The 25,409-nt window shown below is 42.3% G+C and overlaps 3 protein-coding genes across 6 annotated transcripts in view; 2 read left to right on the top strand and 1 right to left on the bottom strand.

The window, feature by feature from the left end:
• ppm1lb (protein phosphatase, Mg2+/Mn2+ dependent, 1Lb) overlaps positions 1-7,260 on the bottom strand; it is a 40,666-nt gene extending 33,406 nt beyond the window's left edge. Inside the window, exon 1 of the mRNA XM_053873237.1 lies at positions 6,407-7,260. Within this exon, the coding sequence (XP_053729212.1) occupies positions 6,407-6,805 (399 nt within the window). The 5' untranslated portion in view covers positions 6,806-7,260. The remainder of the gene's footprint in view (positions 1-6,406) is intronic.
• Positions 7,261-8,515: 1,255 nt separating this feature from the next.
• nmd3 (NMD3 ribosome export adaptor) lies at positions 8,516-19,556 on the top strand. Its single transcript, XM_053873235.1, has 16 exons — positions 8,516-8,596; positions 8,864-8,936; positions 9,195-9,329; positions 9,436-9,532; positions 10,031-10,111; positions 10,260-10,388; positions 11,546-11,636; positions 12,822-12,900; positions 13,314-13,410; positions 13,613-13,730; positions 16,427-16,572; positions 17,008-17,120; positions 17,181-17,253; positions 17,399-17,505; positions 17,583-17,653; positions 17,760-19,556. Exons 2-16 carry the CDS (start codon positions 8,893-8,895, stop codon positions 17,891-17,893), a joined length of 1,515 nt encoding a protein of 504 aa, XP_053729210.1. The 5' UTR covers positions 8,516-8,596; positions 8,864-8,892; the 3' UTR covers positions 17,894-19,556.
• A 185-nt stretch (positions 19,557-19,741) lies between these two features.
• sptssb (serine palmitoyltransferase, small subunit B) lies at positions 19,742-24,973 on the top strand. Of its 4 annotated transcripts, none has more exons than XM_053873204.1 (3): positions 19,742-19,879; positions 19,979-20,163; positions 23,521-24,973. In XM_053873204.1, exon 3 carries the CDS (start codon positions 23,522-23,524, stop codon positions 23,762-23,764), a length of 243 nt encoding a protein of 80 aa, XP_053729179.1. In that variant the 5' UTR covers positions 19,742-19,879; positions 19,979-20,163; position 23,521; the 3' UTR covers positions 23,765-24,973. The 4 variants fall into 4 exon arrangements, with proteins under 4 accessions (XP_053729179.1, XP_053729177.1, XP_053729176.1 ...); XM_053873202.1 differs by having other exon boundaries at positions 19,745-19,879; positions 19,982-20,163; XM_053873201.1 differs by having other exon boundaries at positions 19,769-20,163.
• Positions 24,974-25,409: the final 436 nt, after the last annotated feature.

Below are 25,409 nucleotides of genomic sequence, written 5' to 3'. Positions count from 1 at the left end.
GGGTTATCATGAAAATGGATGCACTGTGGCATAGGTCTGCACGATTCAGGGGAAAATATGAATCATGATTTTTTTTCCTCATGAAAATGTGAAGTTTATTGCACACATAAGCCATGCAACGAAAGTTGCAGCACCAAACAGATGACGTTTGAGGGGCTGATAAAGATTTGTGGTGTTACCTTGCGGAAACACATGAGACTGACTCTCGTCCTCCGGTTTGAATCCAAAAGCCACACAACCGAATGCGAGCCTTTTTTTCGGAACAAGTTCCATTTGAGGCTGATTCTTGTAGCTAGTTCCCAGTTTGTCATCCATATTCCTTTAGTTTCCATCCTGTCGCCGAACTATCGAATCATTACCACGTTCACGTCACCAGTGACATATGCGACTACAAGGCGCTTCGTCATTGGCTGAAGGTGAAGCCATGAGCATGGTGGGAACTCAGAAAGTAGTGGCTTGCAGAGCCGCTTGGGAAAGTAAAACTCACAAAGAAAAGTAGCATTTGTGGTGCAAATCTAGTCAGTTTGTACATTAAATGCGAATCGAAATTAAAATCAAATTGAAATCGAGATTTTCTCACGATTTCTCGTGCAGGCCTACTGTGGCATCTCAAGTATGTTCTTTATGTTAACCTTACAATCCATCGTCATCGACCCAAACTTCTCTTGTTAAGGCCAAGAATGATGACCATACTCTAACAGATGTGTCCTATCACTGACTGAATTGAAGATATAGGTCCTCCCCTGAGGTTAAGCAGCAAAGGGGCTCAACCCTATTTTCCCAGAGTAGGGAGGAGTTTTCTGCTATTTTTGCACTACCTCAGTCAAGAGAACATCATCCCCTAGAGGAAGACTGTACGACACGCTATGCCAGGTTCCTCATCAGTGTGGCCCCTTGGCGGCTCCCTCTCCCCCCTGTGCAGGCAGGGTTGGGTACTTTTATATTAGATGTCCTCTATTTGTTGAGAACCTATATGGTGGGACACCAAGGTGTCAGCACTCAACGGCACTCATTTTGTTGGTGCTGTGTCAGTTCATGGTTCAGAAATCTCCATTGGTTGGCTCAGGAATTTCCTGGTCCGTCTGAATTCAGTACCCATCCATTTTGAAACTGACCATCTTAAACTATGAATCCAAACCTTTGGTTCATAAAGGCCCTCCACTGCTGCAGGGCATTATGGGTCATATGAGAGGAAGGATTGCTTTCAACTAGTGGGCCATCAATAATAGACATTACATTAATAACATAACAACCTTCAGTTTTTGAGTTTGACATGGTGTTGCTGTTGATTCTATTGACCAAAAAACAAAGCCCAATCAAGAGGTGCTGATCCACATTTCATTCTCTTCTGAAAGTAATGGTCACACAATAAATAAAGAAAAATAATTGTCATGCACTGCCCAAAATGAACCACAGGTTTGAATCCCAAACATTACAAGGAGACTAGACAGCAGCACTGAGCATGAAGCAAAACTAAATGCACATCATTATCCCTACATGTCATCTCTGCTGCCAATTATCCTGCTTCACAGTGAGAGACAGCATTGATAAACTGACTACTTTCACCTGAGGCAGAGCTGGGAGGTAAGTTGACTGTTGAGGAGCGGAGACTACAAAACTACAAAAATATCAAATGAACACACCATTGTCATTTTTAGCTCATGAAGGTGAAATATATTTTGGAAGAGAAAATGCCTGGCATTGCTTCAACGGTTTCAAAGGAACATATTTTACTGTAGCTAAAAAGAAAAACGGATGAGGAGAGAGCAAACTATCGACATGTGACATTAATCATCTCATGACTCAAAGCAGGAAATCCGCCGGGATTCAATCAAATGCAGAACATTTTGTTTGATGTTTGCATGTACGCCGGAATCGGTAATCACTGTCAAAACGTTGCTGTATTTGTTAGGTAACTTATCCAGTACCACATCATTGTCCCTGACTTGCATTTAGGATCTGAAGCCTCACTTGTACTGCGCAATAATATACATTTCTGAACAGCACTTCTGCCCCCTATCAGTCTTGGCTTTAGTGTCTCCTCTATTTTGCAGTGTTGTCGCACTGCTGTTGGAATTTGATCTGCAGATTAATGGTGTTTCAGTGAGTTACCAGTTAACAGAAATTCCCTGGAGCTGCTTCTTCGCTGCAGAGATGAGAGAAGCAGCTCTGATGGACTTCAGACATTACAGAAGTACATCTGTCTGACCCAGACTGCATTAGGATATTCACTCAGGAAATCTTTAATTCATGAGCTCATGTTTGCTAACTTTCCCCCATCTTCAGCATCACATATACGCAACAGTTTCCCTGCCAATTAACGCAACAGCCTTTCACACACGATTTACCTTGTCCACGATGGTGCCGCCCTGAAAAACAGCCCAGAGCTGCAACTTTAAATTAGCACCCATTGATTTCCCCCAGCCATCTTTTTCGGGTTAAAACAGCATTTATTCGATAAGAAATAGATGATGCTAAAACATTCCTCAGCCAACCATCTGATGTGGACGTCGCCTTGGGCCACACAGCAGATTCTCTCAGACGTAATCGATGCCCTCTGGTGAGGAAGGTGTCTCAACTTGGATTCTGAACACTGCGGTGCTCATTATGACAAGCTTTTTTACATATTTTCTTGTGTTTGCAAGCTCCAGAACACACATGGATCAACACTCTCACGACTTGTTCCCAAAGAAAAACCTGAGTGACTGAAACCAGGCGCTTGTACAAGTCTCACTGTTAGCGTGTGACACGCGCACTTTAAACATCTCACATGCAAAACAGGGTATTTCCCAGGCATAAAAACAGTGTCCACTGATGACACTGCAGTATATATGGCCCAGAATATACATCACTGCAGGAGTCCGCTCACGTTTAGGGGCCAGTTCCTCTCTTTGAGCAAAAGTAGGAAGGTGAGGTGACATGTGGCGGAGTTGCGAGAGAATCACCACAGGTTCAGAAACTACTTGCTGGTATGGTGAAGAAATTGAGAGAAAGATAACGTGGTCAGTGAAAGAAACATATTCCTCGATACACCTTCATTTTAGCTCGATCAGCCCAAGCAGGAAGCTGTAGCACATTGATCTCAAACTACGGTGGCCTACAGTGGACAAAAAGAAAGTCTCACAATAGACGTATTCTGTAAAACAGGTACAATATATTTACATATAATTTCTCACAATATAGCTGATATGAATTCCTTGAATATTGGTTAAAGATGTATTTTGCAGACCTATCAGTGTTTCCACCAGGATTTCAATAAAAAAATAAAAACACTTTTACATAACCATGAGAAGTAAATATCTCTCTTATCTGCAACCGTCCTCACGTGGACCGTCTGTTCATTTGTGGAGCAGGAATGTGCGTAGTTCTGCGGGCAACCGACTTCAGTCATTCTGACGTTTCTTTCGGGATAGATATCATGATGTGTTATTTCTTTGTCTCGACTTCTTTTCATACGTTTAATCACGTGAGATTTCATCATTAAAAATAGATCATTTTTCTGAAGGCCTGGTGGCTCTAATTTATGCTGTGGCTATACTAGTTAATATGTAATGGAAACTTTGCCTATACATGACAAAGACAAAACAATATTCATAAATGTTCCTCCCCTAAACGTCATTTAAGCTCAATTCCACCCAGTATTCATCATAAACCATTGATACCTTTACAGCCACAGTGTTACAGTGGTTGCCACAGCAGTGCTGAGATCAAAACTTGAGAGCTGGGGTAGAATGTTTTGTTTTTAGTTCACTTGTTCCTGCAAGCCGTAGGTAATTTTAGATTCATATTTCAAAGTCTTAAAAGCCACAATGTTTCCACATTTGGCCATTAATTCCTTTTGCTCCTGGGTCAAATGAATGAGTCCAAGTTTCTTGGACAGAACCTGATCTCTGTCCATATGAAACTGACTATAACAGTCAGTCTCATATGTTTTTTAGAAGACAACTCTAACTCTTGTAAATGGTGGCAATTTATTTAGATTTTATTGAACATTTAAATGTTATTTCAAGAAGTGAAGCTCTGTTCACTGACATTGTTTTTCAATGAAACAAAATTTAAAATAAGCAAGTCAGCCTTTTCAACAATCAGTGCTCAACTTGAAAATGGAACTCGTGCCCCCCGACTTGCAACACTTGACAAAATCAAAACATGTTACATTCAAGACTGACATGAAAATCTCACATACATGATCTGACTTGATGCTTCTCTGGATCCTCATTGACACGCCTATTGATTCCCTACTTTTTTCTGATGCTTGTGTTTACAGAGCACAGGTTGAGAGGAAATCCACAGAGGAAAGAAGTGCAGCGAAAATACTGCAGAGACAAACAATCCATTGACCAATTTTGGTCATAAACTGCAGCAGTCAGCAGCACTGCCTTAAATTGAATATTCTCTATGCCTTTAGGTGCCTATTTTTAGAGTGTTATCATCCAGCCTTAGTCAAACCACAGCAGTTTGGCTGGACAAAAACAGTTTCTGTCATTATAAAAACAGCAGAGCAACTGTGCTGTTTGATGAAAAAGCCTGTATTTAAAGGAAAAAAACCTTGTGATTGATGACTGTTGCTGTTGCTATGATGCTCAATACTTTGAATTACCTCTTGACAACATTGAAACCTCTTAAAGGGGGAATACAAAAATGAGATTCCATTTGTGAATTCGGGACTGCATGGCAGAATGTGTGGCACATATCCAATGAAAGCATGAATGAAAACTTGGTTAAACCCTTAGGTGCTATCAGCTCTCTGCTCACCATGGCAGCTCAATGTTTAGCACAGAAAAGCATAAATATTTTTGCAGATCACAGAAACATATCCGCGTTAAACATATACAAACTAAAGACAGAGAGTCAAGAGTAGACATTAAAGAGTTATGAGCTCCAGTGAGGAAAGAATGAATGATGGCTTCAACAACCACAATAGAAGGGACAGAAGGTCATTTGTTTACTCGATGAGATTATAACTTTAGATTATAGGATAAAAGGTTAACATTTTGGGACATGGAATAGAAACAGAGCAAAGTCCAAGGCTTGTGTTAATCCCACAGAAAATCTGGACATGAGCACGGTGTCATCTTGAAATTCTCTCTCTGACTTCCAAGATTAGAGCACTGTCTGGTGCATCTCTGAGCAACAACAGCTAGGGAAACAAATGATCATCACTTCTTCATTATAAGCCTGTCGGCAGTGAGCAGCACAAAACGGAAATTCAAACACTAAAATAAATATGATGAAGGGTGTAGTAATTTATAAAGTATGATTTATATTGAGTTTGACTCCTGAGAAGGTCAAGAACAGAAAAGTTCTTTTTCTTCTAGGCGTGTATCATTGGAGGCAAGTCAAGACTTCGTCTGCCATCATGACATCATCTGTCACGCTGGACGGGCTGAACTATCAAGACAACCACCTATTGTACAGTTACAGCGACACTTTTTGGTCTTTAACTGATGGCAAGAGAATAAAAATGTGACCCTTCGAGTTCAGAGCACAGGCAAGAGTTTGGTTTTATTCACATTATTTCGGCTGTGTGTCTAAAAATTGAAGGGAAGGGTAGGGAAAATGGTGCTCAAGAGAAACGGAAAAGAGCCTTTAAGAGAACCATCTTGCCCGGATGAAAATGATGTCAACTCAAATCAATAACAGGCAATAATAAAAATAGAAAATCAATAATAAACAATTTCACTCTCATTGTTGCCGACATCACCAATCACTCTTTAGGTCGTTCTGGTTTAAGTTTATGCATATAACAGCAAATGCTTCTTTAAACTGTTCAGGTTGAAAGATCCCCAAATCTCGTGTTAATATTGAAGAGAGGGGACCAATTGGAGGATTGAGGAGAGACTCACAACAGCTCAGTTAGTTCTCTTTGTTTGCGTCTGCTACACATCCTTTTCACTCTGCTACCATCAGGAAAACGGTCTGGGCAGCCCAACCAGTCGACTGAAGGACAGCTTCATCCACCAGGACATCAGGTGGCTGACCTCTCTACCACGCTGCCCCCTTTATCTCCGCCACAGTATGGACAGTAAGATGTTAGAATTTCAGGGACTGATGTGTTCATTGATTCACATATGCACACTCATACACACACACATCCACACTCCCTGTTGCACTTTCATTGTTTGCACTCTCACTGTCAACTCTACACTTGTGTTTTTGTTGTTTAATGTTGTATATGTCACCACCGTAATTACATTTCAATTCTAAATTGACAATAAAATCTACCATACCTTTATCTGGAGGTAGATGAAGCCAAGAACTTCAGCAGTATTTTCAAATGAATTCAAACAAGTTCACATATCAGGTACCAGTGAGAGGCTTGGAGTTGAGCAACCTTAAAAGGCTCGGAGAGCCAGACGAGGTGTTTCATGGCGCTTCAACAACACTACTGGCAGCGATCACTCACCTCTCCACCGTGTCCGTCAAAAATCCCAAATATAGATGGGTGAGTCTTGTTGACGACGTCGGTGAGCACCTGGAACCTGTCCTCCATGTGGTCTCGCCGGCCTTGGATGGAGTACACGGCGACGTTGTTGCTCTTCAACTCCCAGGTCTTGGAGAACTCCGCGTCCAGGACGTCAAGCCCCCCGAAGCGCTCGTTCTGCATCATCTCGGCCACTTTCCCCTTCACCATCTTCACCGCATCCCGGCTGGACTTGACGATGGTCTTCACCTCGTCCGTGTGGAAGAAGTAACTCCATAGTGCCAGGCTGATGCACAGCAGGAACAAGGTCTCCGGTCTTAGCAGAAAATAACGCATGATACGACCGAGCAGGGACAGCAGGGTCATCGTATCCTCTATCATTTATTTATTTACAGGCAGGAGAATCGCGGCAGGTTGAGTCGTTCGCCCCCGCCGCAGGTTTCAGTCCATCGTCGGCATGAGTGGGTTGGAGGCTGGGAAGCAGCGGAAATCATGAATTATAGGTTCGGTTAAAGGCGTACGACTGCTAACGTCTCAACAAGGGCTCCACCAGACTTGCAGCGAGCAGGTCCAAACACAGCGAACCGAGACGACGCTCCGGTCGGTTTCCTCCAGCGCGCTGAGCATTGAACGAGTTGAGAGGATTCGACGACTTCGGACCGCTCCAGGGTCCTGAAGTAAAAGCTAACGATTGAGACCGGGTACGCGCTGCTTCCCGGCCACTTCTCCAGAACTCGTTCCCGAAATAGCGGAGCAGCCAGAGCCCTCACATTCCCAGCTGCCACTGGCTGCGACGCTCCGCTGCCGCCAGACTACATGTCCGTGTGGTGTTCAGGGTAACGTTGTGACACACCGTTTATTGACTGAGGAGGAACTTTTGTTTGCTTAGGAAAACTGCCGCAGAATATCTGCAACGTACGAGTATATCAACGTCAATAAACGACCAACCTTATTTGAATCGCTGACAAATATTTATTCTGGTTTCATGTGGTATGTGTCAAAATGTCCGACAGACATTAAAGGCGCCCGAAAGGCTTTCAAACCACAGGTGCTTCAAATCTTTACATGACATGGTCTTAAATGACTGAATAGATAAAACTCTACTCTCTGATGTTCATATCCGCCACATTTACACCAAACCGGAGACGTTGAAAAGACATTAATTAATTTTGATATGCTGTATATTTGTTGCACCGTTTTTATAAATGTTTTTGCTTTTATTAAACCATTGTACATCGAATTGTGTAAATTCTTCCGGTACAAATTCACAATGGACCACCACAAAGGATGTATCTAAAGATAGTACTTATTGTCCCAAAAAGTTTGTCAATGATTAAATTCATATGAATATGTCGCATTTCGTGCAGTTTAACTTTTTTTTTTTTTTTTTTTTTTTTTAATCCCGCGGTTGCTTGTGTGGTATGCTGACACTTTATTAATACGTGTATAATCTTTGCATAATTTCTTTTGTTTCAACGTGATATACAGTCACTTGGAGGACGTTAAACCGGTGAGCATTTATTTATTTATTTATTTAATAAATGCTGCAAATGGTCTTCAGTACTGGGGTGATGTGAAAACTAGCGCAAACAGCTTGTGCAGTTTAAGATACGTTGTTGATATTGAGTGATAGGTAAGTCAAGTGATCGTTGACTCAAGCCATTGTACCAAATAAATAAACAAATCATCACCATGGGAAGTAAACAATTATTTTTACTTTCTTTCAATTCAAGTCTAACGGTGTTTAATTGCCTGATGGTGGCGAAAGAAAACTCCTGAAAGAAAAAAGTCCCTTATCTTATTTTCTGTACAAATTAGACAAAACAGCCGGAATGTGCATCAGGGGTAGAAACAACTGAACTGTACTAAAACGGCAACATTGCTAGTATAAAATGACGCATACCTGAAAGAGACGCTTGTGGAAAAAAAATATTAGATAACAATAAAAATAAATCCAACAATCTATACTTGATATGCATTCACAGTCTTTTAGTTTTTTAAGATTTTTTTTTCATACCACAAAAAATGATATACAGTAGTAAACAAACAAAAAGTGACTTCAAATATTCATTTACTTTTTTTACTCAGGCAATCGCTGAGCTCTCTGAGGGTCCTTGTTGGTTCTCTGACGTCATCAACCTCCGTTCCCTGGACCTCGTGGAAGACTGCATGGTGTGTTTTTGATTATATTTCTGTGTTTATATTATTCGAATAATTCAACTGTTCGCACTACTTTGTTTTGTGTTGCTTTTTTAAGGGCAAGTTTGTAAATTGTCTTTGAGTACGATTCGTTTAGCCTCTAATGCTAACTAGCTATATGGCTCTATGTTTATTATTGCTCTAAAACGTATCTTTTTAAGATTGTCGGTCCTAGAACGGTGAACGACATAGTCCAGACTCTGTTTATTGATCGTTGACATGCTGCCTGTGTCCTCAAAGATTCCCGTCTAGCTGTCAAAGCGACCGTCATGGAGTACGTGCAACCAGTGGGGCCAAGCAGCCAAGGGAATATGTAAGTGTCCGATATTGTCCGTGACAATCTTCACAACGTAAATACATGTCTCAGATATACTTAACCTCACATCGAAGTTATTAAAAGCCCATCTACCAAAAGTTATTGTTAAGGTTTGTTTGGTTTTGGTCCCGGACCCATCTGAAACGCATTCTTTATCTGTGGACCAAGACTTTCCAGACGTGGATGCTGTCTCAGTGGTCTTTACATATCTTGCATCTAAACTCTTCCCACCACGTTCCCTCTGTCTCCTGCTAGCCTGTGCTGCACTTGTGGTGTCCCTATCCCTCCAAACCCTGCCAACATGTGTGTGGCTTGTCTACGGACTCAGGTTGACATATCGGAGGGCATTCCCAAACAGGTCACAGTGCACTTCTGCAAGCAGTGTGAGCGGTATGTACTGCACGTTCTTATAGTTAGGTCCACAGCTTTTTGAATTCTCACATGTTGTTATCTTTTTAGGAATGATTGGTAATGTATTCATTTTAAATTGGTGCAGGTACTTGCAGCCACCAGCCACATGGGTGCAATGTGCCCTGGAGTCCAGAGAGCTTTTGGCTCTGTGCTTGAAAAAACTCAAGGGATCCATGACCAAAGTAAGTGGTATCTTATGTCTTTATAGCAGATGAAAGCGTTTGTAATAAATGATGAGAAAATCAGCTATTTCTATTTCTAATTCTTCTTACCTTTCAATGCTGATAGTACTGTATATGTGACAAACATTTAGGGATCATAGCTGTGAAACTAAGTGGTTTTAAAAAAACGTATCCATTAAGTCAGCAGAACGCAAAAACACCAAATGATAATGCTGGAAAGAGTTAAGTTGTAATGTTGATTCAAAATATAATGAACTTGGTTGTTAATTTTATTCATTAGAAAGTATTTTGAGGACGGAATTGTCATGTGGCAATATATTACAATAATATATTATATTGGAGGTTGTCTTTCAACCTCTAAACCTCTTGCTGGTCTCTGGAGGCAATATCACACGTGGTGGTTAAAATATTTAGTCCCCTAGAGAAATAAAGTGTTCCTTGTATATTGTAATGTACTGTGTATATTTGTGTTGTAAGAATGCACTCTCCTTCTTACAGGTGCGTCTCATTGATGCCGGCTTCCTCTGGACTGAGCCACACTCTAAACGGATTAAACTGAAATTGACCATCCAAAAAGAAGTGAGCTGAAAGAGAGTTTGTGCTGCTCCAGCTCCAAAATAACCTTCGCAGTCTATAGCCCAGCGAAGAAGAAGATTGAGCATAGAAGACACAATTAAATCAGAATGTGAAGCAGTTAAAACTAATGTTTTAACATTTCCCACTTCAGGTGATGAACGGAGCAATCTTGCAACAGGTCTTCGTGGTTGAGTTTGTCGTCCAGTTTCAGATGTGCGACGATTGCCACCGCGTTGAGGCAAAGGACTTTTGGAAGGCTGTTGTGCAAGTCAGACAGAAAGTAGGTATTATGGCTCTAATTGAGTGTATCATCTAGTAAGCTACCTTTTAAACAATGATGTACCCAATTGGCCTTATCTGCACTGATGCTGCAACCTGTTATGCAGTCAAATAATTCCTGTTGTGTCAAGTTGATTCAATAGTAATTTCATATTGTAGAAGAAACTCTTGTCAACTTTTTGGTTAAAATTCTCTCTTTGAATTCCATCTTCTGACTATGGTTACTTTTTAACACTCCCAGTACTTCACCCTTTTCAAATCTGAATGTTCAGCTTGTTTTGTTCTCTGAAGCTTGTCAACAGTGATGATGATGCCTCTGAACATGGACAGTTCCCAGGAACTAGTTTCATTCAGGCATGGAATTAAAGTGAAGTTTTTGTTACTCGGTCATGTTCTAAACACCAGTGACGCCATAAAGTTGTAAATACAACACTCGTCATTGAGGAGAAATCTAAATCTGGGCTTTACTGAACTTGAGACCAAGGTAAGTTCATTTTCCACAAGAACTAGTTCAAAATTCATTTCACAAATGTCAAAATGTTTTGGTTCATTCATAGTTCAGAATTGTTTATACTTAATAGTTCTCTCCATAGTTCTAAAATGCACTAGTTAGTTTTTTCTTTTCAGTTTCAGTATATTTTATCATTTTTAGCACTGAAACTATGTTAGATTTAAATTTTTGAATCATTAAAACCATCCAGGGTTCGCATTTGTATGCGGTTAGGAAATTACAGGAAATAAATTGTCAAAAACTTATATAAGTATAAGTGCGAGTGTGGAGTTATCCGTGTCCGAATGTCTCGGAATCCGAATTTTCAACTCCTCCAAAAGTCACAAGGTGAAACTACTAAAAAGGAAAAAAGGATTTACAACCAAGAGTTTACAAACATGTTAACACATTTCACGATGTGTCACAGCAAATGCAGGCGGAATGTCTAAATGAATGTTGTGTAATCTAATCTGTTCAGGTCTCTTTAAAATGTGGTCGTCAAAATAATTAGTCTCGTGCGAGCGTAGAGGTGCAGGGTGTTACGTGTCACCTGAGAACTTCAATTGACTCCCAGTAAAAGCTTTTGGTTGTTTTGGAATGTTACGACATGATGCTACAACTGCTTGGGTTTTGCTTTCAACATTCGTCTCACCCTTTTTTTTTTGCAGACGCTTCATAAAAAGACTTTTTACTATCTGGAGCAGCTGATTCTGAAGCACAAGCTCCACCAGAACGCTCTCAACATCAAAGAAATCCATGGTGAGTTGTTTGGGAGGCTGAAATTCCATGATGCACTATTGCAAACAACTGAAGGACACACTTTGATCGTGTTTATATTTTAAGATGTACACTCTTTTAGAACCGGCTAGTCGTTCTGGCTGGCTTTTTATTTCTCTTCCTGAGTCTGTAGTTTGTTCCATTTCAAGTCCTTCAGCCACAACTTCGATCCGCTCTTGATTTTTCCTGGAGCCATTTCTCTATTATGACCTTTTTGCTACCCGCCTACAGAAATATGTCGCCCTCTCGGTCAGTGCTGTGGAGGCAGGAATCTGATGCCTTCAAATAGTATCGTCCAAAGTGTTCTCCATCACCCTCGGCCTTGAAAAATGAGATCATTTTTATTAGAAATCCGAGAGCTCATCGTCTCCCGGCAAGTGATGTGGACTACAGCCCAACTGAGCATAATGACATGTCAAGTGTTAATTACCAGGCGGCAGCCATGCGTTGCATGTGGCTGGCGCCAATCAGCTCTCACAGCTGCTTTCGTGTGGACCTCAAGAGAGGTGTCCAATCACGGTGTTGTAATCGGGTCCGACGTTCCACACTCGGCGAGCACTGCAGACCTCTAAGGGCATTTAGAGAATTCAGCATCCACACGCATTGAGTGAAAGCTCAGCAGTTGTTCCCGGCACCATTTGACAGCACTGTGGCGTGGATTTTGGCTCAAGTTAAATCAGCCCCACGTTTCCGAAAATACTTGAAAGTACATGTGGCTGCCAGATATCTATGCCTTCCCTCGCTTGTGCGTGTGTGTTCTTGTACTTATGTCTTTGTGAGAACCTGTAGGAGTTTTTAATCAGGTCCTCACTTTGTCAAGCCTCATTTTGAGGGTTAAAACTACAAAATAGCTACGTTATTATTATTGGGTTTTAGTTTGGTCAAGAGTAAAGGTTAAGTTAAGCCATTTGTTTTAGGTGGGATGGTTAGGTTGAGGGGGGAGAGCCTGGGGAAAGGGTTATGTTAATGTATGTCAGTGACAGCCCTCACCTAGATAGGTGGGGGAAAGGGTTATGGCAATGAGAAACATCACAATGTCCCCACAGGGATAGCAATACAAAAATGTGTGTGTGTCCACATGTGGACTTGATTTTTGTGTGTCTGTTACTAGTTTGTCCCTGCAAATTTCAGAAATCTAATGATGTTTTTTGTTTTTTTGTTCTAAAGACGGTATTGATTTTTATTACGGTTCCAAGCAGCACGCTCAGAAAATGGTGGACTTCCTCCAGTGCACCGTGCCCTGCAGGTCAGCAAGTCTGCAGTCGTGACTGTGAAAACATTCTTGTTGTCTTTCTGTGAGGATGGCTCTAGTTAAAGAAAAGTCATCTGTCATTCATTCATGAAACCCAGAGTAGCCGCCTATGCGTGTTGACGCTGAAGACGTGTCTAAGATGGACAGAACTGTTTATGTTCATTTCTAAGTGAGAATAATCTTGACTCATAGTGTTCTATCAATGTGGTTTTCATGCTAATATGTAAAGAGTACTTCCAGAAGTAATGAACCAAATTGCTAGAATATTGAATGAAAGTTCCCACTGAAGAGCCAAATGACCGTCCAGAGCATGCATGAGAGACACTCATTCCTGGCCTTATTATCAAGCTGTAAATATTGTTTAAAGTGTAATTCATGAAAGGGCTTCTTTATAAATGCATTTGCAGGTTGAAGACATCGCAGCGTCTCATCTCTCACGACATCCATTCGAACACCTACAACTACAAGAGCACCTTCTCTATAGAGATCGTCCCTGTCTGCAAGGTGGGTTTGGTTTATATTGAGGTCACGTCTTTATGTGGCTGCTGGTTGACATGATGCTTCTAAAGCTTGCTGATTGCCGTCGTGATAACAAGACCTGTCTCTCGGACGTGTCGTGGCAAGCTTCGCACTTAAACAAGGAGTGTACAGTGTTTGTTCTTTCCCTCTGACCTGAGCCTGATCTCGGCTTGTCTCTTGTTTCCAGGACAACGTGGTTTGCCTTTCACCACGTCTGGCACAGGCTCTGGGAAACATGGGTCAAGTGTGTGTGTGTGTTCGTGTCACCAGCACCATCCACCTCATCGACCCCAACACTCTGCAAAGTGAGTTTCTTTATTGCAAGTCAAGCCGACATCTTTATTTAGACCACCATTAAAATAGACTTCAGTATGACTGAAGTGACTATGACTATACTTCAATATATGCAGTGGATTTTCAGTATGTATAGTAGTACAATGATGTTCAGAAACTTCTGCCACTGAAAGTCAAGTAAATAATGGAAGAGAGGTCAATGATGTGGTAATTTAAAGACAGTGTTTGATTTATTTATTGACCAAGTTGATCTGTTTGTGTCTTGTGTTAAATGAGTTTGAACTGGGTTAGGATTAAGCAGCAGGTGTGTGAACTGTCAAGTACAAACAGTTGTTGGATTAAGAATCAAGTCTCCTTAACATAGTTTTAAGGGCTTTTCAAACATAGCAAAACGTAGTCACGCAGCCCCGGCCTGAAAGATGCATCGCCATCCTGCGACAAAAGTGACTTCCAGCTCCAAGGCATTTGAGCAAAGTTGTCCTTGAGCCAAATTTAGGCAACAGAGGATCTTTGTCTTTGTGCTCAAAATATATCTGAAAGTGTCCTGAACGTCTGTACGTTTGCAATTGTGGTGAATAAGTGAGACACACTAGAGCTCAGTTTTTATATGTCTGGGTCTTTTACTGGATCCTTCCATGTGTTTCTTGTATCAAAACAGAAACTACTACTCATATTGTTAGTTTGAGGTAAGACTAAACAAGTACGATGCCACGATCCGATTGTTTCTGGGCCGTTTGTTCTGCACTATTTGACCTCTCTGCTGCAGGACTTTTTTTTAACCTAAAATTGAAATCAAGTTGAAATTTGCTCCTTTTTACCCTCTAAATTGGATGGGCATAGTTGCAGTTTGTTTTAGGCCAGGAGGTCTTAACCTTTTAGATCTCGGGCCCACCTTTCCCAGAACAAATGTTGCTGTGTGACACGCTGTCACTGCTTCAAGAACGAGGCGGAGGCCCATTCAAGTAGTCGAACTGATTCATTATTCTTGATTTCATTTGTCATCAATAACCATATTTAATCTACTGACAGGCAAAGCAAAACCTTGTGAAATGACATGAAACCATGTGATCAGTGCAAAGATATCTATTTGTCATCTAAAAGTCCAACCAGCAGCAGAACCAGGTGAAAGTCATATTCATCACATTTACTAAAGAAAAAAAAATACACTTGATGCAAACTGCTGAGAAAATTTAATAAACGTGTACATTAAGTAAATACAATAAATCCATGTCTAAATATCATAAAATAAAAATAGTATTTTATTTAGACTTCAAAGAAGATATAAGTAAAGTGTAAATGAAAGTATCACTGTAAAATATTCGGATTAATTTTCAAAACTGCTCCGACAGGTGCTTTCATGAACAATGTTTACTGTTAGGGGGGCGACATCACTTTCTTTATCATTTTTTATTTTCAAGTACTGCCACCATATGTGGCCAATGTATTAAAACTGACTGTCTCATGGCCGAGGGGTGTAAAACACAAAACTTTTTGCGGCCCTCTAGGGGGCGCTCTCGGCCCCGGCCCAATGGTTAAGAATCGCTGTTCTATGCACAGACTGATGACGACGCCTCCATTGTTATTATAAGTTACATGTTTCCTGTGCTGACGGTCCTCGGGAGACTGAGCTCTGTGTCTGCGGATTTCTGCGACATTTTGGAAGCAGGCTGTTTTAATTACGCGTCAGAAAGTACATCTGTAGCCGAGAGTGTCTGGGTGAGTGGAAATGAGAAACTGCTCGAAGGCAAATATCTTGTTAGTCAGCGCTGTGATGTGGCTGAAAATTAACAAGGGAATAAAATAATTAAATGCTGCGCTGTCTGCTTTTGATATTGTCTTCTGCATCAACCACTCTGCTCTGATTAAAACACTCTCGCTGCTTGTTTATTTGCAGACAAGTAAAAAAGATTTTTTTCCCCACATTTTGGGTCGTCAGATATGAAATTCTTTTCACTTTGATAAAAAAACAGTGTCTGTAACTGCAGTCACGGTTGGTGAAATCTAGGGCTGCAACGATTAGTTGATGTCATCGATAACATCGACAACAAAAATTCCACCTCACCTCCTCCGACTGACCGCCTCGTTCTCGGAGTTCGAGCGGCGACGGGTCGTAGTGTTCACAAGTGTTGTTTCCTTTGGTTTGCGAAGATAACAGTGATGTACAGTGATGTAGTGAAGTGTCCTCAGTGTCTCTCTCCTCTTAATAATAACCAGAACTGGACTAGGAGCTACACTGAACCCATTGTTTTATATTATTATTCAAATAAGACTTTTTGATGTGGCTGTTGATCAGATATTTTACATGAGATACATATATGAATATTGATGATTTTAAATGGTTCTCAAGGACCAATATAGGCCTCAGTTTTAAAGAACTGGAGCGCTCTGTCAACTGTTTCATGGTCTGTGCTTCACAGGGTTAATACATGTTCCTGGATTATGTGTCATTATTTTCATATATTTGTTTAATAATGTATGGTGTCGGAGTATCACAGTGAGATGATTTAAGCAACTTTCGGTTAATCAGAAATTCAAAATAGGCCTAATAACGCTAATCGCGATTAGTCGATAAATCGAAAAAGTAATGAGAAGATTAGTCGAAAACGAAAATAATTGTTAGTTGCAGCCCCAGTGAAATGCTTATCTGTGCCTAGTTCCATCAATGAGTGTTTTAGACCTCAGTCCTGATACAGATGTCTCTTCCCAGTTGCCGAGGTGGATGGAAACACATACTGGCGTCACCCATTTAACAGCCTGTGTAACCCGCGGCAGCTGGAGGAGTTCATCGTCATGGACGTGGACATCATCAGAGACCAGAAACTCTGTGCCGGCGCCGGCATGAGGTCCAACAAGGTGAGCACAGGCGCTTTTCATCTTGCATGTAGCTGCAGAAGAGATTGTATTATAGCAGGGTCCTCGCTCTTCTCCCGGAGCTAAAATCAATAGTGGGCCATTACATTATCCCCAAACCTGATAGTGGGAGGCAACACAAATGCTCTGGAGTGTTGGTTACACTTGTACAAGTGCTCTGCCCGCTCCCTGTTTTCTATTCTGCGCACTGACATTGATGAATCTGTCGGAACAAATTGAAGCTAAAAAAAAAGTTGCAGTTACTTGAAACAAGATCAGCTGGTCAGAGTTGGCTTTGTCTGAGGTGACTGCACCCTGGTTCTCCTCTCAGCTGGAAGGCATCCCAGGATTCATGTGTCTCTAAGTTGTGATAGAGTGGCCTGTGTGGCCCAGCATTGCTAAGTGAACACACAACCAACTGGCAGCTGATCTGTGCAGCACACCCTGGCCGAGGTCTGGGTCCAGAAGACGTCGGAGCTGAACACCAATCAGCAGTACCACTGCCGCACTTTTCTGGGTCACCTCCTGAACATCGGAGACCTGGTGATGGGGTGAGTCTTGATCCGCCTGCTCCTCAAAAATCAGGAGATTCACCACCTGTCTCCAAACAGGTTCGACTTCGCCAATTCCAACATCAACGATGAGTTCCTCAACAAGATGAATCCTCATTATGTGCCCGACGTGGTGAGACTGAAACCTTTACTCAGCACTTTTTCATTTTTTTTAACGGTTTCCTTAAGTCAATGTAATTTCAATGTCAGACTCTCAGCTTTGCAAGCTGTTTTTGGCTCCGTGTTGACACTGCCCTCTGGTGGTGAACTGTGTGCAGGTGCTGATCAAGAAGAGCTACGACCGCAGCAAGAGGGTCAAGCGTCGGAACTGGAAGCTGCAGGAGATGGCCAAAGACAGAGAGGGAATGGATACAGATGATGAGAGGTGAACTTCAACAAGGGTCTCTGGTGCTTTACTGTGGTTTACAGTTGGGTTTTATATGTGAATATCCGCCCCCTCAGGCAATATCTGGACTTCCTGGAGGACCTGGAGGAGGATGAGGCTTTGAGGAAAAATGTAAACATCTACAGAGGTGAGTGGACTCTCAGTGAGGGAGTGTTAACCTGCTGTATAGATTAGCTGTCATGTTCTGGTCGCTGCTCGTGACGGTTAATCGAGAGCCGTTTATTGACTTACAGATGCTTCAAAGATCCCAGTGGAGAGCGACACCGATGACGACGGCGCTCCTCGTATCTCCTTAATGGAGATGATGGAGGAGCTCAGCCTTAATGATGCGACTGGTGGAGAGGGTGCTGACATGATGACCGAGTAGCCACCACCTGTCTGACACACACACTTTCATGGACTCATTGGTTTAAGTCCCAGAACTTTCCTGCAGGAAATGCTATTCATTGATGAACCCTGAAAGTTGATGCGATGAACTGATCATGTGACTAACTGTGTCAATCATTATATCATTCATAATGTCAAATATATCTGAGGCTTGATCATGTGAGAACGGAATTTCGCGTGTGAAAATATATTGCAGCATGTGAATCTGACTTGGTTTCCCTTGTTTCCAATAATGTCCACCAGAGGGCGGTATACTACAGTGAGCCTCTTCCTTCCCGAGCCGCTCAGCCTCTGTTTGAACCGGATAGTGAAAGCAGGTTTGAGTGTCGCATTCAAAAGTGGGGATTAACGACGATTTACCTCTCTGAAACTCGACTGCGTTTAACCAAATGTGATTCAGTGTTGACTCAAGCAATGATTTATAGCATGTGCAGTGCGAGCACTGGGAGTGGTTTACTGACAGGACCTTATTGAAACTCATAAAAATTCATCACAGGCCATATCTGGTGATGTGGTGAGCCGGATATTGACATGCTTATAGCTCTGGACAGCACTGTTGACTTCTTAATGTGATCTGAGGCTCCAGAGGTGATGTGTTGCCTGTCTTGTTCTTCACATTTGAGGCTGTGTTTGAGAACCACTGGTGCAGTCAGTGAGGTGAGGTGGTCAGAACATGGAACCCGGAAGTGGAGTGACCTTCACGTGAACTCTCAGTCTGAGAGTTTTGGAGGCCCCCATATAGACTCAACATGGCTGCTTCCTGTCGAGTCACTCTGCCCTGGCTCGCTCTGTTGTTTGCAGTCTGTAGCTCTTCTAATCACGTTGTCGAGAAAGCCAGAGTGCAATATCAGCTTATTGTGTTTACCCCGAGCACCTGAGGCGCTTGTGTGCTTTAACCTGCTGACGCTCGCAAACTAATGTGTATCACTGACTATGTTGCTGTGTGACACGCTGCTTCAAGAGGGAGGCGCTGGGCCAAGTTTAGTTTTTCCCCCAAACCTGAGCTGGCTGCTCATTGAAATCAGATCTTGGGAAAGTGGCTGAATGAATCAATGTATATGTGTGTGAGGGGGGGGACACTGAGGGGGTTCTTATGTATCGTCTTTCTCTGTCTGACCTGAAATCACTACCTTCTAAATTGTTGATATTCGGATGCTTGGCAGGTGACATGGCTGCACTGCCTCTGGCCTGTTGCACCACTGTGGGTGACACAGTTTGGCGCTTCAAATAATGATACAAAAGGAGACGCATGAAAGCTACGGTACGAATCCTTCGACAGTGCTGCTGAATGAATTCATGTGTAACTGTTGAACCAAGGCGGCGCTGCTCGTGTTTATACATCAATAATGCATATTGTTGTGAAGCCAATGAACAGAGCAGGGCAGATAAGAGATAAGATTTCTGTGACGGTCCGTCTGGCTCACTCAAAACAAATAGATGTGACTCCGCTTTACAGCGTTATAAACCGATTCAGAATTATGCTCTTCTCCAAAACCACGAGGTTCAGTACCCTTTTGTTACATCCATCTTTTAAGATTTGAGTTTATGGTGTTTATGTTCCTCCAGTTTGTTTATAAATTTAGAATTAATCTTCAATAGCTACCAGGCAACTGGGGTTTAGCCATTATTGAATCAATAAAAATGACGAGAAAAAAGTGTTTTCTGGATTTCATTTGTTTTCCCAAATGCTATTGTCAGATTATTATCTGAAAAATCAATCAATTTAAAAACCCCAAATCAGTGTAAACCGTTTTCTTTTTGCGTTTTCTCAGGGCGTCCAATGACGCACTGAAATATCCGGGTTGTCTTGAACGCAGCACCGGGGGCTGAAGGCGGCTGTGAACATGAACGCGATGAGTTAAAGTTGTGGAAAGAAAACTCAGATAATAATCACGAATCGCTCCCCAAGTGGAAGCCGAACACAGAGGAGGAGTCAAAGAGGGAGCGAAAACTGTCTGAGACCAAGGTGAGAACTCGGTAATCTCCGTAGATGTTCGGCAGCGATCGCGCGACGTTGAAACAGGCCGAGAAAACATTTGAATATCGCATTTTCCCAAACGTCCAGCAGACATTTGCCGCATTCCCACGGAGCAGCCGCTGGTGTGGAGCGCCGCAGCAGCGTCACGCTGCAGCATCATGAGTCTGATGATGATGATGATGATGCAGCGGAGGCTGAGGATGGCTGTGCACCTCAGGACGCTCGGATAAAAGACCGCGCCACTTCACCTGCACGTGGCGTCCGTGGGCCAGGTGAGTGCGAGCAGTGGGTGTGGCGTCATTTTCCTAGTGTGTATGACCTGCAGCATATGGGCCAGACTCAAACTGGTGAGGCAGCTTTTGGTTTACTCAAAGCAGCAGCAGCAGCGGCGGAGCAGCAGCAGCAGCGGGCTGTTGTCATCCCGGGACCGTCACGTTTATTACTACATACATAAATATATATCTGAGAATATAACAGGAGTGGAGCCACCAGCTGCTGCTCAGGTGAGTCACCTTCCAACTCTCTGCTTTTGAGTTATTAATATGCCTTTGAAATGGTCCTAAATCCATGTGCATATGTTTATTATCGCAGCTAATTTTGTTTCAAGTGTGCTTCTCTAAAATGTAGTACATTTATTGGCACTTTTTTTTGGCAGTATTTAGTTTGTGAAGCACATTCTAGAAGAGCAGGTGAGTGCACCTGCAAGCCCCGCCTTCTTCCTGAGTAGCAGGATCTGTTATTCCCACAGGCTTCTCTCCTCATGCCAAATAATGCATTGCTCTCACTTCACACATATTTGGAAATCTGCCCTCAAACATCCAACCTGAGTAAACAAGGGAGAAAAGATCAAGTCAGTAGTGCAAACTGACGCTGTCACGGCCTGATCACACACCTTTAGCACAGAACACCTGACGGGTGATAATGTCTGTTCCCTTAAATATGTTGTTGTGAGGCACAGAATGAGGTGTTGGAAGTGACAGACACGTTTGCCCGAGTTGGCGACACGGCACAGAGGGGTATCGTGTTTCTGTTGTGGAACTTTATACCGCGTCTTTATTTTGTGGTTAACATTTTTGAAGCTTCTCTGCAACTGAAAAGTTGAGTTTCGCTTCTGAAAACATCCATGCAGAACACATTTTTAACATGTTACTTTCAGAACGTTTGTGGTTTAGCATAGCTTAGCATCCCAACTGGCCTGCTGTTTATGCCATAAAAGTTTAAATTCCTGGTTACAAATCATCTTTTTCTGACACAGTAGTAGCTTAATATTACTGGTCACTTTTCACAGACTTGTGGAGTAGTTTGGCTGACAAAAGCACTGTATTTAAAAGTTAATGGAATGAATTTACAGGCACCAAGTGTAGCTGAAATAACCTGCTGTTTTGAGTCAAGCTAAGATGCTACAAACCACGGAAACGAGAAGACCTTACCACTTTTTGTACAGCATGGTTGGTTGTCTTGTATTGACCCTGTTGTGACGTTTCAACCACTAAAATTCTCTGCGAGATTTTATAGTCCGAACGCATGGTAGAAACATCACCTAGCATCATTGCGATTGAGCCGCTGTGCTTAGTGTTAGCGCTGTGGGCGCCTGAGGCCAGCAGGGCACTGACTTCACATCTGTTTAAAGAACATTAAACAAAGACCAACCCCCTCTGGGCTTTTTCTATTAAATCAAAGTCAACAGAATTTCAAATGGCGCTTTATTGTGGATGGCTCAGGTGGATGGAAGTGAATAGCTGTTATTAGTGAAAGGATGGTGTGGAAAAAACAATCCTAGATTTCAAAGTGTGTCAAAAACATGCAGGGTGAGTGTAAAGAAGGGTCCAAAAACATTAGTTTCCTGACACATCTGGCGTATTAATATCTTCAACTTGTGCCGGTAGGAAGGGGTCAGAAGGTTTTCCTTCTCAACAGTGTGTTGTCTTCATGTGTGAAATTATTATATTGTTACAGAGTCATACCCTCCGGTTATTATGGCTCTTTCTGCCCCATTTAGCTTAGCTCAAGACGTTTGGAATAGCTCTGATTTGGGCTTCGTAATAGTGAGCCATGTTAGCACAGTTCTCCCTCAAGGTTTCCTGTCAGCAATGTTTTTATTATTAAATGTAGGGTCAAAATTTCAACACTCATTAAAAAATGACCCATTGAAAAAAAAATGCTTTTTTTTTTTTAGTTTTAGTAAGATGAGAATAAATCCTCTGTGTTCAGGCTGGATTCAGATGAAGTCTGGTGTCGTGTTGACTGAGCTGCATAGTATTCCTGCAAACAATTACTGCCACTTCTGCGCTTAGGAGTTAAGTTACACATGGCGGGATGGAAAAACCGTTTCGCCCAACATTTGCATTGGATATTATATGCAAGTGTCCCCGTGCCTGTGGTAACTCTTGTGACCGTGTTAAAGTAAACCAGCCCAACGTGTGTGTGCGCGCGCGCGCACGTGCGTGCGTGTGTGCGTGCGTGTGTGCGTGTGTGCGCGTGTGCGTGCGTGAGCACCAGAGGGATTCATTTCCTCACACCACTGAAACGTGCACACGCGTGTGTTTGATTGGCTCCTGTGGGGTTTGTGACTGGATGTTTACCTCCCCGCCTCCTCTTTACGTTTTTATTTACCAACGTGTTTTCCTTTGCATTTGTATGTGTACTAGTACAGTAGATGTCACAGCAAGGACCAAATACTAGTGTTGCAATATAACAGAGAGAATAATATTAAAGCCATCGTGATCATAAGTTGCAAAAAAAAATGTAAATGACATAGGCAAGTTAAAGAGAAAACTAGCTATATAAGTATGATAAGACAAGTCTTATTTATTTTTATTCTACAAATGACACACTGTAGTACAATAATAAAACCGTATTAAATCATTAACTCATGACTTTTTACTGAATTGAATGTGCTTTTTACTCCATTTATGCATGTTTTTCTTCATGTCAGGTTGTACAACAGTAAAATCTGGTGCACAGATTGATTGACATTGTTGACAGTCCTTCAACAGTGCCTTATTTATTATCTATTCATACAATGTAATATTTATCCAATTTATCATGATCTATGTATTATCTATATACATATATTTCCCTTTTTAATTTTTATTTATTAATTTTATAATGTTTGTTTATATATTATAGGTATTTCTTTGTCTTGTCTTTTTATTGCTTGTGACTTTTTTTTTTTTTTTGCTGATGCTTTGTGGACATCATTGATGTTTCTTGTGTGTCTTTAATGTCTTTGATATGTGCCATTGTCTCTGTTGTCATTGGCTGCTGTAATTTAATTTAATTTAATTTAATTTAATTTGAGTGATTCTAATTTAATATGATTTTGTTTGTAATGAATTAAGTAGTGAAAATAATGGAATGAATCTAACACTTATCCTGCTGAAATGATCAACTACAACATGTATTATAATGCTCTTATGGTGGGTTTGGAGTCAACTGTTCATTCAAAGGTCTTAGAATGAAGACGGTGTGATGATGTCATGCTACTCCACTGTGTCTCCAGTGTGAAAGAGAAGTTTGACGTTAGCATTGTTGACAGCTGCTCAAGCTAGTTTGCCGCTCCCCAGAGAGCTGCTCTCATTGGCTCATTTGTGTTGAGCTTCCTAACCTGCAGGCTCTCCTTCCTGCAGGATGAACTTCAAGAACCTCCGAGACTACTTGGCCTGGCTGTACTACCAGTACCTCCTCATCACCGGCATCTACGTGCTGGAGCCGTGGGAAAAGTCCATCTTCAACTCCGTCCTCTTCTCGGCCTTCGCCATGGTGGTCTACACCTCCTACGTCTTCGTGCCCATCCACGTGCGCCTGGCGCTGGAGTTCTTCTCCGGGATCTGCGGCGGCCAGCCTGAAAGCACCGTGGCCCTCATGAACTGAACCCGAGGAGAGGCGGATCCCACCCTGATTCTTCTGAACACTGCACCTCAGCCAATCCAAATCAAAGCATCTCAAAGTTCTGGCACCCCCAGCGCCCCTGCTCTCACCCCCCACCCCCCGTACCCATGGTATTAGACACACAACTCTGCATTACTTTCACATCCCTGCTGTGAAATGTCTTGTTTAACGTTGTTGGTCCTTGTTTTTGTTTTGTTTCTCTGCTGTACGTGACGCCTATGACTGCACCTCCCCTGCTGTGCATGACAGCGTCACATATGAATCACAGTCCAGTGCTCACCTCACTGCTGTCCACACACATCCATTTCACAACCACGGTGGCTCAACTTTTATAGTCTATACGGAGGGGAAAATTTTTATTTCTGTGGTCTATACATACATTTCAGAGCCGTCCAACCCAAAGAACCGCTCCCCTCAGGCAGCCGGTCGATGACGTTTTGATCCGCTCATGGTATCAGGAGCCAAAATTCTAAATCAGAAATGGCTCCCAGCTAGAACCATGTTTGTTGCTGAACAGGAATCGCTTTCGACAGATCCGTATCTGCAGTGAAACTTTTAGTTTCATGCTGGATTGCCTCATAAATCCATTGTGAAACTCTGTTCAAACATGGAACAGTAATGGTTTTTGCTTCCGACCTCCAAGCCCAGACGGCCATGATGAGGCAGGGACGGCCTCTCCCTGCCCTTTTATCTTCATTCCTTTTTACTGTCGCTCCGACTGCAAGGCATTCCCAACACTCAGCACGAGCAAATATTGATCCAACACACCTTTGTGTTCTGAGCTGGGCTTTGTTAATATCACTGCTTTTCTTAATCGACCGCCGCTGAACCCAAACTGCGAGAGGTCACATGCAAAACTCCGCTTCCTATAGTTGACCTATAGAGAACCGCTGGTGTCTGCGTGTGAGTCAAGACCAAAACAGTCCGGTGCTTTTGGGTTGGGGCTCGCTATTACACCCCGGACATAATTTATTTGTATGAAGTTGTATATTTTTACACTCTGGTAAATGCTTGGCTGGTTACAATGTCAATTACCATACTTGTTTGTGATTATTTATATCTCTTGTTGCCATAACCTGTGATGTTTTCTGCTCCAACGAAATGCTCTTTTGATCCACTCCTTACCTTCTTGCTGTGACCCAGGCACCGAATGAATGTCATAAATGATGGTGATCCAATGATGTCAGCAATGGGAACGTTAATAAATCAGCTAAACCCTGACTTCGACCAGTGTTTGACAAAGTCAGCAGCGTAATCTCCTCTAATTCTTCTTATTATTTTACTGTTGTTGTAACGGTTCATTCACTTCTATCACTTCCGGTCACATGATCAGATGCGGCTGAATTTAAGGCTACGACTTCTGAGCGGTAAAAACTTGAACTTCACAGTCAACAACATGTAAACCTCTTTGTCGGGACGTAGACATGCCAGCAGGCGGGTATTTTCGGGACAACACCTGCACCTCAGACACGGCTCTCGGACACGGGGAGAACATTCCTGACACAATAGTCTGCACCACATAAAGTGAAGTCTCACAATGACGGGCAGAGTCGCCAAACCAGTTCTCCACACAGACTGCAGGAATGAATGACCGGAGGCTTCATTTTACCCTCAGAGCAGATCCTGC

The sequence above is a fragment of the Synchiropus splendidus genome, chromosome 8 (assembly GCF_027744825.2).
Source record: "Synchiropus splendidus isolate RoL2022-P1 chromosome 8, RoL_Sspl_1.0, whole genome shotgun sequence".
NCBI lineage: Eukaryota > Metazoa > Chordata > Actinopteri > Syngnathiformes > Callionymidae > Synchiropus > Synchiropus splendidus.
This window is presented reverse-complemented; position numbering and strand designations above follow the sequence as displayed.

What these genes read in the sequence shown, in the direction of transcription:
- nmd3 (XM_053873235.1), top strand. Translation starts at nt 8,893, where the DNA reads ATGGAGTACGTGCAACCAGTGGGGCCAAGCAGCCAAGGGAATAT. An exon ending in TTCTGCAAGCAGTGTGAGCG is followed by an intron (nt 9,330 to 9,435) that starts GTATGTACTGCA and finishes AAATTGGTGCAG; the next exon opens with GTACTTGCAGCCACCAGCCA. An exon ending in ATGGATACAGATGATGAGAG is followed by an intron (nt 17,506 to 17,582) that starts GTGAACTTCAAC and finishes CCGCCCCCTCAG; the next exon opens with GCAATATCTGGACTTCCTGG.
- sptssb (XM_053873204.1), top strand. Translation starts at nt 23,522, where the DNA reads ATGAACTTCAAGAACCTCCGAGACTACTTGGCCTGGCTGTACTACCAG.